This window comes from Lates calcarifer, linkage group LG24 (genome assembly GCF_001640805.2).
Source record: "Lates calcarifer isolate ASB-BC8 linkage group LG24, TLL_Latcal_v3, whole genome shotgun sequence".
Taxonomy (NCBI): Eukaryota; Metazoa; Chordata; class Actinopteri; family Centropomidae; genus Lates; species Lates calcarifer.
The window spans coordinates 9,324,326-9,338,024 of NC_066856.1; the positions used below are offsets into that span (position 1 = coordinate 9,324,326).

General features: G+C 42.2%; 1 protein-coding gene across 1 annotated transcript in view; it reads right to left on the reverse strand.

Annotated features, from left to right (window-relative positions):
* mllt10 (MLLT10 histone lysine methyltransferase DOT1L cofactor) overlaps positions 1-13,699 on the reverse strand; it is a 41,820-nt gene that overhangs the window by 19,417 nt on the left and 8,704 nt on the right. The window contains 9 exon segments of the mRNA XM_018702008.2: positions 849-1,331; positions 2,012-2,173; positions 2,176-2,229; positions 3,106-3,442; positions 3,732-3,830; positions 9,682-9,771; positions 12,659-12,752; positions 13,026-13,129; positions 13,265-13,374. Of these exon segments, the coding sequence (XP_018557524.1) occupies positions 849-1,331; positions 2,012-2,173; positions 2,176-2,229; positions 3,106-3,442; positions 3,732-3,830; positions 9,682-9,771; positions 12,659-12,752; positions 13,026-13,129; positions 13,265-13,374 (1,533 nt within the window).

A 13,699-nucleotide genomic window follows, 5' to 3' on the forward strand; every position in this document is an offset into this window, starting at 1 on the left:
CTCTGACATACACACACATGCACACAAAGAGCCAATTACAAAGGTGTGTCAAATCTTTGCCATTTGTGATTGGTAATGCTAACACTCTGCTATACGCAACCCACAGACATTTTTGTTTAATTCATCAGCATTCATCATTTGGTGGTGAATGGTGGAAAAACATCCACAAGTCAGGAGCTGAACATGAAAAACAGAAAGTGCCACAACAATGCCACCCATGAGCCATTTCCCTTTTGCTCAATCTCATGTTGCCATTTCTCTTTCCATAGCGCACTGAGCTCTCCTCTCCTCTCCATCTGTAGCATTCTTATTCCATAATGCATATTACTAACTTCTCATCTTCTCTCTCCTAGTATTACTATGATTATTATTATTATTATTATCATTATAATTGTGCATGCCTATCTGGGACTTGCACTGTGCCATGTTCCCATCCTCTCCCTCTCCCTCTCTCCCTCTCTCTACTCTACCTGCCAAGGCAGATGGCTGCCCACCCAGAGCCGGGTCCTGGTCGAGCTCTCTTCCCATTAAAAGGCAGTTTTTCCCTGCCACTGTCGCCAAGTACTTGCTCATGGGGGAATGTTGGGTTTCTGTAAATAACACTGTAAAGAATACAGTGTAAACCTGCTCTATATGAAAAGTGTCCTGAGATTACTTCTGTTGTGATCTGGTACTATATAAATAAAACTGACTTGACTGTGGTGAGCACAATGGGACACTACCTCTTTATCATGTCAGGTCATAAATCCTGACTTTTTCATCTTGAGACTTGAACTCTCAAAAACTTTTATAAATTTTGTGAAGCACTGTTGTGTTTTGTGTGTAATACGTTTCTGTGTCTTCCTCACCTGGCCCAGTGGTTGTGGAGCCGCTGTTGCTTTGCAGACTCCCATTCCTGAGGAGTGACGGGGACTTCTGAATCCCACCACTGACACCCATGACCCCCAGCCCCCTCTCTCCTCCTGCTCCGACTCCCGCTCCTAATCCACTGCTGGAGACTAAGCCCGGCCGGCCCGAGAGCGTCGAGGATGAAGAGGAGGAGGAGGGGGAGGCGGTGGAGGAGGAGGTGTTGGCTGTGGAGGAGGTAGGGAGAGTCAGGGATGGAGCTGGCTCCGCGGGCTTCACATCCGTGGTGAAGCAAGGTCCAAATCTGTTTCGCCAGTTGCCCTTCTTTTTCTTCTTCACCCCATCGTCCCCTCCTCCTGCCACCGCTCCGCCAATGCCTGGTCCTGAGCTGGCAGGCTGGGGTCGTTTGTATCCAGCCGACCCACCGAGGCTTGTCGTCTCGCTAGCTGTGTGACTGTGGGAATTCTCATACAGCTTTCCGCCCACTGCAATGATAAGAAAGCAGAACTGAATATTTAAATATAAAGTCTGCAGTCTCTTGGTGTTTCGCTGTGGTTTAATGGCCTGAGAGCCAACTGAAGCAGAGACGCACACCCTGCATCATATTAGTTCTCTTGTAAATTGCCAATTATTTTCATTAATTCATTAATAGTCAAAACAGAAGCTGGAACCAGAACCAGAGAGAGTCTGGAGCATTTTTCTCTGTATTAAATCAAAGAAAGAAAAACAGACAACTGCTGGCTTGCTTATGTTTTTCCTACCAATCATTAAGGAGAAATTAAAAGTATACTCCAGCCATTTGGTTGTTCAAGTGTCCCAGCTTCCATAAAGCTGGGACACTTGGATCCTTCATTCTCCATAATGCAAAGTGACAGTCTTTCGTAGACCCTCAGTAGCTATTGACCACCTATATCTTTCAAACTTCACACCCATAATGGACGTTTTCTGTTAGAAATATGAAGTCTTGGAGCCAAACAACAATAGTGATGTCACTTAAATAATTTCTTAGAGGCACAGAAGACATTTTAGTAGTGTTTCCTGTAGTAAGTCAACTTTGACGTGGAATCAGTGGACTTCACCTTTAACATCTGAACTTGTTCTTACTACTGCTTTCATACTAAAAATATAATTAAATACATTTTTGTAAATAATATACGTCTGTCACCTGCAGAAGCTGTAGTAGCAGACATAAGAGAACCAAAGAGTGTAGTAGTCCCCTCTGAAGCTCCACCCTCCGAGCTCGGCTTTACAAGGCAGCTGCTGAAAGACGGCGGGGAGGAGAAGGTAGTTCCACCCCCGGGACGCAACGATGAATCAGAGAAACTCAAAAATCTGAGGAGGAAGGAGCAGAAGGTGTCTTGCTGGCACTGGTCAACAGCAGGCCTGGGAGAAAGACGGATGGAAAATAGAGACAATGACAGACACAGAAAAGGGGAGAAAGACAGAGGTGAAGATGGAAAGGAATGAATGAGGTGAAGAAGCGAAACAAGAGACCAAAAGTGAGAGGAGGGGAGAAACAACACAGAGGAAACAGACATTACAGCTGTGAAATGTTTCCATACTACTCTCCTTTCCATCATCATGGGAGCAGCAGAAAGAAGATAACCAAAATAAGCATTTTATCTGCTCTCTGCCCCCTATCTGCTCTACAGTCAGCCTTCCCTCATCATGTAGTCCTCCCATGTATCAGAGGAACTGCCTTGAAAGCACACATATGGATACACGCACGCCATTTCTCTGCTAGACTCACGCAAGCAAACACACACCTGACAAGGGCTTGAAGGTTCTGATAGTACAAAACACAGGAGCTCAGTGTGAGCACATACTCCTTTCTGGTCCTGACCTCCACACATGTTCTTTTTTCCTGTGAGTGTGTGTGTGTGTGTCTGTGAAGCTGGGGCCCAGTCTCTTTTCCCAGACAGGGCCCCAGATTACAGGAGCCAGAGGCCAGTCGAGACGAAACACTGTTATCACGGCCACACACTAAATTCTGTTGTCTGGCCAAAATGCATCCAGTGATAGCACACGCAGCACACGCACACACACACACACACACAGACTAACACATGGATCACACTCTTATTTGGGTTTTAATAACATTGTGGTAATTTGAATTGTGCTGCAGCTGCAGGTTTTAGTGGGTGGGCAGAGCAGTAACGCTAGATGATTTGTCATTGTGTTTCCATTCTTTTAACTGCAGGGTTAATTCCCAGTAGCAAGGAAATTAACATACAAGACCATTTGCAGCCATCAATTCACCTTGGTGGAATGGCCCAGTGGAAGCAGAGGCAGATGTGGAGGAGGTTGCCATGGTAACCACGGCGGAGGGGAGGGGTTTCCCTGAGGAGGTGAGAGACTTGCGGCCGCCCCTCTGTCCCACCGCATGACTTCCGCCGCTGTTCTTCTTATTCTTCACCTCAGACGTCACTTTCCCAGTCTCCGCAGCCAGGCTGTCTTTGGAACCGCCACCGGAGTGAGCAGAAGACACTTCCTGAAAGTTGGCATTGGTGAAACGGGCGGTGCCGTCGTCCAGCCGCTTCTGCGAGGATGCAGGCAGAGAGGTGACGCCTCCCCCCGAGCTGCTGCTGTTGTAGGTCTGGAGGAGGAAGGTGAGAAGGGAGGGAACGGTTGAGAGGAAAGGGAGGACACAAGAAGGACCGGAACATGGAATGAAAATTATCAACAAAAAAAAAAAGCCGGTCGAGAAAGGGAGGACCAAACATAAGAAAGGTCAGCAGGAGGACAGGATGTGTGAGGGACACAGAAAAAGAAGAATCAAGGTAGAGGAAAAAGGTCAGCCAGTCAGCCACTCCTGCTGTAATATTTAACTAGCTCGGTCCCAATTCAGCAAAACAAAGGAGTGAGGAGTGGAGGAATGCCCTCACCTTGTCCGGGACCATGATGTTTGGAAGGACAAGGGAGGGAGACATGTCCATGGAGGTCTTCTTGTGTTTTGGTTTGTGCCTGTCTCGCTCCTTGTGTTTCTGCACACCGAGAATGGGGAAAAAAAGGAGAAACAGATGGGTGAATTTGCTTAATACATGATGCAGGGAGGAGAGAAATAAAGACTGACAGAGAGAGAAAAAATATTGACTTATATCCATTTGCATACTGGGAAAAAAATACTGAATATGGCGACACGCTGGACTATATATGCCAGTGCTCTGTGGAAGATTACAGCCAAAGAGATGGCAAAAAAATAAAAGGAACTAACATACGAGTTATTAGAATATAAGAACTGAAGAGGGTGTGTGTGTGTGTGTGTGTGTGTGGTTGAAAGAAACAAAGAGAGAAAGAGGGAGCATTGCATTTCAAAGGCTCAGTCCGAGATGAAAGCTTGGAGATCCACTAACACAAAGAGAGTGATGGAGGAGAGATAAAAAAGGGGCAGGAGGCAACAGGAATTCAGCTGCAGTTTAGAGCAGTGTGTGTCTAAGTGCCTCGTGCCGAAGCGCACAAGGTCTCATTGTTTCATCCAATCATATCCTCCTCCTTGGACCATCACAGCTCAATTTACACCCTCGCTAACACACACGCGCCGCCACCCTCCTCTCGCACCCCTGAGGTGGCGACTGGGTGCCAGCGCATTTACACCTCACATGCACGCACTGCACCCTGACACCTCTCCGCACGTGCGTACAAGCAGACAGGTGCACGTTTGCTCACACACGCTTTTACATGGACACCCGCATGCGCGCCAGCACACATCCGCAATGACAGGCACACTCTGTGAGATAGGCGGTGAAAATATGCAGTGATCCTGGGAGACGACATGGGACTCAACATGCTTGTGATGCTCAGTGTCATGACAACTCTGAAACACCAGAAACTGCCCACCCCCCACCCCGTCCTCTCCCCTCAGGGTCTAGTTGAAGAGCGACTGCATGGAGGCTGGTGACAGTTTAGCCAGACTTCCTCTATGAGTGGCAGTTAACAGTCATCACCAGCCAAATCAGGAGATAGCAGCTTCACTGTAACCTCCCTGCCTGCCGGTTTCCGCTTACGCCAACGATCTCGGGGTTAGGAGAAAAAGTGCGGCAGAGTGTGGTTCACATGTGCATTTGTGGGTCTGTGTTGTAAACTTTCAAATAGGCTGCAAGTAGTCATTATTTTCATTCACCATTAACTTCTTAAAATACAGTTTTCCTCTTTTATTTTGCCTTCAGGTGGTTTAAAATTAAAATCAATCAATTAAAATAATCTAATTCTACCACTGAAACTACAGTAAATGATGTTTGAAATATTCAAACTCTGGACTCACTCAAACAAGCTGAAATATTCTGGGTGTTTTGTGCATCATTTTATTGCATCACACATCCCCTCCCAAATACTTCATATTTCTGAAAACATTGTAATCTCTACATAAATTTAAAAGTTCTGTGAGTTTAAACTATATTTATTGAGGGATTTTAACCCCAGCACTTCTTCTTTCAATTAATCAAGTGACAGTTTAGTCTACAAACTGTCAGGGAACAGCAGAAAATGCTCCACAATTTTCTTGAAAAGCCACTTCACTTGTTTTGTTAACAACCAAAAGATAACCAATTGATATGATATAAACAGATAAAAATCAGTTACATTAAAGAGGCTGACAACAGCAAATGTTTTCCTTTGTTTTGGTTAAATTATTCAAATGATTATCAAAATTATTGTGGGTTGATTTTCTGTTGGTTCTGGTTAGAACTAAATAAAACAAAAGTTGTTACCATGCAAGCTGGCTACAGAAAGCAGAGAAACACATGGAAGAGAGTGTGATTTTACAAAGAGAGAAAATGAACGTAACAGCATCGACCAAAAAAAAAAAAAAGTGATACCAGAGAGCGGGAGAGTGAGAGAGACAGACCGAGAGGTAAATTCTTTGGGATTCCCTTGTTGTTTTTCATTAACATTCCAGAGGTAGGTGTTGATGGACAGAGGCTGAGCTGAGAGGGTCGAATAACGCGCACACACACACACACACACAGAGGGACCCACAGAGAAGGACCCACAGCACTGGGCGTGGGAAACATAACACACACACAATGTAACCCTGACACACTCTTATCAATCAGGTCAATTGATTATACAAGCAGAGACAAAGCCTTTCAGCGTGTCCTCTCCCCTCTTTCTCCGTCACTGACCATTAGCGGCCTGATCATTTGACATGTCTTGAGTGGTCTTTGAGACTGTGTGGGGTAAATATGAGTGGTAGCAGAGGATGAGGGGCTGCGTCTATTTATCAACAAATTCCCTAACAATGTGGGCTGAAATCCTCTCTGTCTATGTCGAACACTGATCATGGGGGCCTGTACGGGGAAACTCACTCATCAGAAGAGAAACGATAATCCTTGAAAAAGCCTTTCCACAGCTCTCAGAATATGGGCCTGGAGATTTTTTACTCTGCTGCTAAGAATAGGCATAGTGATTTTTGCATTTGGCCACCACATCTAAATATACTAAATCATGGCTGAGGCTATTGTTTTCTTTATCTACCACTTTTTTTTAAATCTATAGATTGATCATTGTACTTATAACACAACAGGACATGGTTGAAAATGTCCATAAATAACACCAAGACTTCAAGGTAATGTCTTCAAATTGCCTGGTTTGTCAAACCACCAGTCCAAAATCCCAAAATATTCAACTGATGATTAAATAAAACAGAGAAAAACAGCAAATTCACAGATTTGAGAAGCTAGAAAACCAAAAAAACCTTTCAGCATTTTTCCATGACAAACAATGTAATGATTATCTAAACTGTAGCAGAATACATTTTTTGTGGAGTGACTACTCCTTTAATTGTTTCATCACTATATTTAATCATCAAGAAAACAAACTGCCTTTTGAATTGCATGATGTACAATATATAAGCTTGATGTGACATTAAAAATGTATGCTTTATAACAAACTGCATGTTGCAAAGACAGAGTAGTTGTCTATTAATTTGATATAACGTGTATTCTAAATGCTTCACAATTCAACACAAAGGCCTCAGGAGGAGGACAAGAGGGTGCAGACACAGACGGGAGGGGAGAGGCGAGGGAAGACGGGGAGAAACTGAGCAACAGGAAGTAAGGGGGAAAATAATCCGCCCTGACCTGGCAGGAATTCCCCTATGCAGTTTCCTGCAGGATTTCTGACCAGCCATTGTGTGTGTGTATGTATGTAATTGGTGTGTGTGTGTATTTCCTGAGGGCCTTTCCTAAGCGGCCAGTGTGGGGGATCTTTTAGCCCCTGTTGTAGTTTGACTGCAGGGTCTAACGTGAGTTGGGTATACATCTGAGCCTCCAAACCACAAAACAAATGCATGTGCAGACACACACACACATCTGAGCTTACTGATCTCTGGCCCTGCAATGTGGATGGAGAGAGAGTGTGTCTGTAAGTGAGAGAGGCAGGCAGTACTAACAAAAGCCAGGGCAGTGGGACTGAACAGTATATGGACATAGGCACCACACTCTCTCTCTCTCTCACACACACACACACACACACACACACACACACACACACCACACACACACACACACACACACACACACACACACCATTATCCTGAAGTTGGCATTGTCAGACATAAAGATCATGTAGGCGGATAAAATGTCATGCAAGATGCTAAATGCTCAATTTGGCTTCTACTAATTAATTTCAGAAAATATATTGTCTTCTTTCATAATTTTCTATGAAAAACCAATACTACAACTTAAAAAAACAGAGAGAAAAGGGAAGCATCAAACGCTTTTTGGCACAACATCATTAACAACGTCTCTACTGAGCTGTCTGCATAAACAGAGGTTTAAAAATAAATGCAACATCTCATCAGAACATGAGCATTTCTTTCAGTGTAAGTGGAGCAATTAGTTGTTACGCCAGCGGAGAGGCTGACTTCCTCTGATTTCAGAATGGTGAGGTTGTCTGCAGGGCCAAAAGACACTTTCAAAATGCATCCATTTATTCTCCCTTCTTCAATTTTAAAATACATCACAAAGATTCCATGTTTCAGTAAAAATCTGAAAAAAAGTGTACATATTTTGTTGTTTTATAGTAACTGTGGTGTTTCTATACTCTATACTATTACAATAAAAATCATTGCAATTGAGCTGAGCTGACAGATCTGTATGAGCAGCCCTGTCAAATGTCTAAAACTTACGAATTCAATGAATCTGCATACAACAGGCAGCCAATATGCTTGCTGTGTAGAATTGGCTAAGTTACAGCAGCCTCTTGTAATAATTTAATTTGCTCTGTGTCTTTATATTTGTAAGAATTATTTGTAACATTTTTACAGTTCATTTTGTTGATACAGGCGATTTGTTCCCAATTCATATTTAAAGCTTCCCTTCATTAACTGATTTTTCCAATGCAGTCTGTGTGCACTGTGCAGCTGCATTATGTAGAACATCATACATATCAGGAACAGATGGAAAGCATCTTAGATGACTGATCATAATTGTGTGCCAACATAATTGAGATGTCACCAAATACAATAAATTATTATTGTGTAATTATAAAGTTTATGTTATTAGTCACATTTGTGAAACAGCAACAGTTTCTTGCTTTGGAGATGGTTGCATGGGTGCACACACGCGCACGCGCGCACACACACACCGCGCGCACACACACACACACACACACACACACACACACACACACACACACACACACACACACACGCTCTTTTAAGCACTTGTTCGTGCTTGTTTTATCTAATGAACGTTCTTTGTTTGCTGTGATGCCCTTTGCGACAATCCTGTTTGCTGTAAGTGCCTGATAAAGCTCACACCAGCACCAACTTCAATATTTCCATCCTATAAACTCTTCCCAGGGATCACTAACCAATAAGGGAGAGATGATGGATGCATGGATGCACAAAACGTGGTAGAGAGAATCAATGAAACTCCCTAGAACAGCTCAACTGTAAAGAAACAGTCCTGTGTTTGATTTAGTACACTTAATGCATGATATAAGACTAATTTCAGTGTGATATAATGCTGCATGGTATCTTTTTTTCATATCAGTTCAGTTTTATTCAACTGCGGGTGAAAACAAGAAGTGAAACACATTTCTTGACACCTTCCTGTAAATTCTGATTTTACGCAGCCTGTGAATACATGTTCTACTAACACGCGTGACTGATTAAGTCACACTAATGTAGCGTTCATTAGAGGCTGCAATCACTGGTGGGTGAAGGTGGGCTGCAGTCATACAAGCATCTTAAAGACTTCTGTGATTTTAGAGGCCATATTTGGTGTAACTGAATAGCACACTGATGTGCTCTGAGATAGGAAAACATTTTATACTCTAAACTGTCAAGACAGTACATTCCAATCAAGAGCAACTATAGAACAGGTGTTTCCTCAGGAGATCACTAATTGAAAATTAAATTAAGATACCAAATGTATTCCTTTCAGTGCAATCCATCCATCCATGTCAACCTTATTATTCTGAAATCAGCTGACTTGAGTGATGTTCAAAGTCCATTTGTTTAACGGTCAGCATGTATTTTCTTAAGATAGCACAGCATAGACAACCCTAAAAAACACTAGGCTATATTGTTGGGAACATAATAGTTAATCAAAATTACACACCTCATTCTCCATTTGCTTTGTTCATTTAAAAAGAAATATGTCATATGAGACATAAATATCATAAATAATGTTCTGTCAATAGACTGTTGCTAAATGCTAATTGTGCAGCCATTATAAGAGCCACTGAAAATGATTATTGATCAATGGTTTTACAGCGTATTTGCCTGTCCCTCCACAGTGTGAGCATGTAACAGTGAGGACGTTTGTTTCTGGTGGAGTCAAATTCGTGGGTGGCAGGCATAGAGAGGGTAAGATCTGAGGGCTGTCTTACCTTCTTGTCCGTGTCTGGGGGTCTATCCATACACTGAGAGGAAGAGTCACTTAAGCTTTGAGACCTACTACCACGGCCCCTGCTCCTTCGCTAAAAGGTAAAGAGGAACTCCAAGTTACTGGATGAAGTCCATAGAAAAGAGGCTAAAATTAGACCAAAAAAGATATATAAAAAATTAACAAAACTTGAACTAAAAAAAAAGCTGACTGAACTTAAGGATAACTCAAAATTCAAAAACAGTTAAAAACATTGTCATGAGCATTGGTTACAAAAGTGGTGGTTATATGAATAAGCTTATTGGTCACTACAGAGTAAAAAATGCATGGTAGCAGTAGGTATTCTAATAAAAAATGCATTATACCTCCACTGTAAAAATGGCGATTCCTTTTTTAACCATCAGTGACTGTGTGTCATTCAAGTGTAGAATAACCATCAACACTACACTTTAGAAATAAATAATCAGAATAGAGGGAAATAGTAAAAACACACACAGGGGCATTGTTGGACACTTGTGAGGGCCTTGGCTATTGATCTTGTCACAAGCCAGCTTGTTCACTTATACTGAGTGTTGCCATGGTGATAGAAAACTATATCCTCAAATTGCCATATTACCTCATGGTATAGGTCAAGGCTTGTGTTTATCCAGTCCATATTCAAAAATTCAGAAATACAGATCTATGACATCTTTTGGCATCTCATGTAAAGCCAACCTGGTGCACCATGGGATAAATCCCGTTCAGTCCACTGTCTGAATCACATGGTAATCTCTTACCTTTTCAAGTCTAAATCTGAGTTTTCATGCCAACATGCTGTGCCTTAACACACAATAACATGCTCGTGATTTACAGCTCCTACTTAGTAACACTGAAAACCTCTTCTTTGACAACAGAATATCATTAAACCTTACAGAACAAGCCTAAAAAAAATTAAAAAAATGTATATGTTCCTCCACTAGAACAGCTAGTGGTAGAAAGTTATGCAGCAAGATTTAACAATCACTATTACAGAAGGTGTAGCTGTGTGCTATAAGCACCCAGTCCAGATGATAGGGGGAAAATTACTCTTACATTGTCCTGAGGACTCTGCCAACTAAATGGAAATTTCACTGTAGTCCAGACTAAACAAGGATAATCTCAGTTTGAAATTACATTTAGAAACTGACTGAGTCCAGTCAAATACCATATGTTGCTAACACAGCGTAAACATCCATCAAGTGGTATTTTATGAAACCCACTCTGCTAACAACATTGCATTCTTCATCATTGATTCCCTCTCATACATTCCTGTCATCCATACAATCCCAGCTTAATGACATTATGCCCCAGCATCCAAAGCCATTCATACACGATCAATATAACAGCATGAGTCTTTCCATCAGCGTTTGTTAACATAGCAAAATGTCATCTGAGTATGTATGTGTGTGTGAGCTGATACTGTAAAGCTTGTCCTGTTTCTAAATCCTACCACTGATCCAGAAATCAAAACAGTTAAGTTAATAGTCAAGCCCCACCCCCACCCAGCTGATGCACAATGTACATACACAGGTTGTGAGAGGGTGATAACACAACAGACAATCTCTAATGTGTATGCTGAGAATACACCTCATCTGTATCCAGCATTTGTGTTACTGTATGTTTTTTCATTCCTATCTCAACTAAGTGAATTCTGCTTGACCTGGCGATCCACCTTTTAGGTATACTTATGGCGTTTACATAGACAAAATACATCTGAGAACGCAAAGAAACTTCAAAAGTGGCAGGACTGTGATCATGGACTAGAAACTAGTAACTAGTAATCTATCATTTAGGAGTGAATGACAACTGTAAGTCAAAATAAAAATATTCACAAAAAACCAAAAGACTGTTTCTGTCTAGACCTACATGTTCATTTAAGTCATAGTCATCACTCTACTTTGTATTTCTAAGCGGTCTAGAAAAAGAGTAGAAAAAGCTTCTTTAACAGCACTAAACTGTCACTGCAACTGGCTCTACACCTGTTCACCACATAATAAAGGACTAGTCAGCTGGAAAACAAAGAACTAATTCACTGAAATACAAATTCTCAAAACATTTGAGATACATAAAAAACTATTAAGCCCTGATTAGCCCTGGTTGACCCTGCAGTAAAAAAGAGATTCAAAAGACCCCATCCAGCACCTGCAATCCCAACTGCCTGTGCTCAGTCTGGGCTTAGGACCAACACACATGGGAGAGGAGGGTATGATGGGCCACTGTCGAGAGAGATTAGGGGGATCGGGGGGGATAGGGTTGATGGAAAGGAATATGTGGAGGGTAAAGGACAGGTGGAAGAGAGGAAAGCAGCAGGGGGGATAGATGGATTGGTCCAGTGAGAGAGGAAGCAGATGGGGGAGAAAGATAGAGAGGAGAAGAGAGCACAAGGGCCGAGGAGAGACAGGAAGCTGACTGAAGGAGAGGGGCGACCGAGCAGGAAGGAGAAACTGACAAGGGGGGAAAAACTGAGTAAGATGGACAGGGTGAGGAAAGAAGAGAGTAGTGCTGAGGGGAGGGACAGAAATGAGAGCGGCTAAGGGAGATAAAGACATAGGAAAGAGATGAGAGAGGTAGTAATGGTGGGGCATCTCTCAGTGGCAGCAGAGAAGTGCCAAGTCGTTCACAAGATGAAACGTTTCTGTGTTTAGGTAACTGTGTGCGTTATGTCTACATAGTCATCCCTGCTTCTGGTTAGTGAAACAAAAACATATGAATCTTCATTCAAATTGTTAATAGACATGCAACCTTCACACTTTTCGAGCATATACATATACATATATATGTCGAGCAAACACTGACTGGTGTGTGTGTGTACTAAGGGCCTGCAGCAGCGTGAGTGGTTTCATAAGTCAAAACTTTGTCCTCACATGGACAAACAGGATAAGTCAACAAATACATTTTTCATTTGAGAAGAATGATGTGTGAAGTTGTGGTTTAGACAGTCAATAGAATTTGAGGACACTTACCAATTTGCTGTGGTGGTATTTGCAATATCCACAGTACTTGACGTTGTCTGCATCCGATCCTTGTTCCTCACATAACAATCCTGCAAACTGGGCACTGTGGCAGAGTAATGCAAAGGAAATGAAAGAGATGTGAAAGATAGAAAAGAGAGAACTTTTCATTATAGAACAATCAGCATCGTAATACCAACAAGTGCTGAGGTAGCTTTCAGTGGTTAAACCCCAGGAATACATAAGAATTCTAGTATGCACTGTATCGCAATGGTTAGTGTTACTTGACAGCATATAAAATCTTCAAGTCTGGAGAAGAACTGAAGAAACAATCTCCTTCTTTGTCTGCTGAGGTTAATGTGATGTGAATGGGTCTCACCATGTGACATGGAAGGCCTGCCTGCAGCCATGTTTGTTGCAGGTCATACAGGCTCCAGTGGCTGCTTTACTCTCTCTGCCCTGGTCCTCACAGATGTAACATGTCTACAGACACACATGCAAACAAACACACACAGTTAAGAGAACCCCTTTTTAATTCAAAGACAGACTCATTTCCTTGCAATTACATTTTACATGTGTTTTCATGACATGTCAAAATGCATAGATAATTTTTGTTACCTTGTTGTAGCGCTCATGTGGCACAGACTGGAGTACTATGGGCTCCATAGTAGAGACATTAGCAAACTCCACCTCAGGTATGTAAAGGGCACAAACCACATGGGCCCAGCCTGCAAAGACACAAAAGAACCATCAGCCTCTGCATACACACAAAACAGATCATAACCCACATATACAATATGACAGCAAACACAAGTTTGTGGAGACACTTCATAGTTTACATAAAGAATTATATAGCATTTGCTAATGTCTTGAATAGATCTTAAGCTGAGGTTTATTATCCACATTTGATTTGCTGCAAGTTTTACTAGCTACCTACAGTGAAACTGTGATGGAAATATGAGGGACATAACCTGAACAATACATTACTGCACCATATATCACTTACAGGATTTTATCAGCTGCATTTTTCTGCACTCTCTTAAGCGCTGTAAC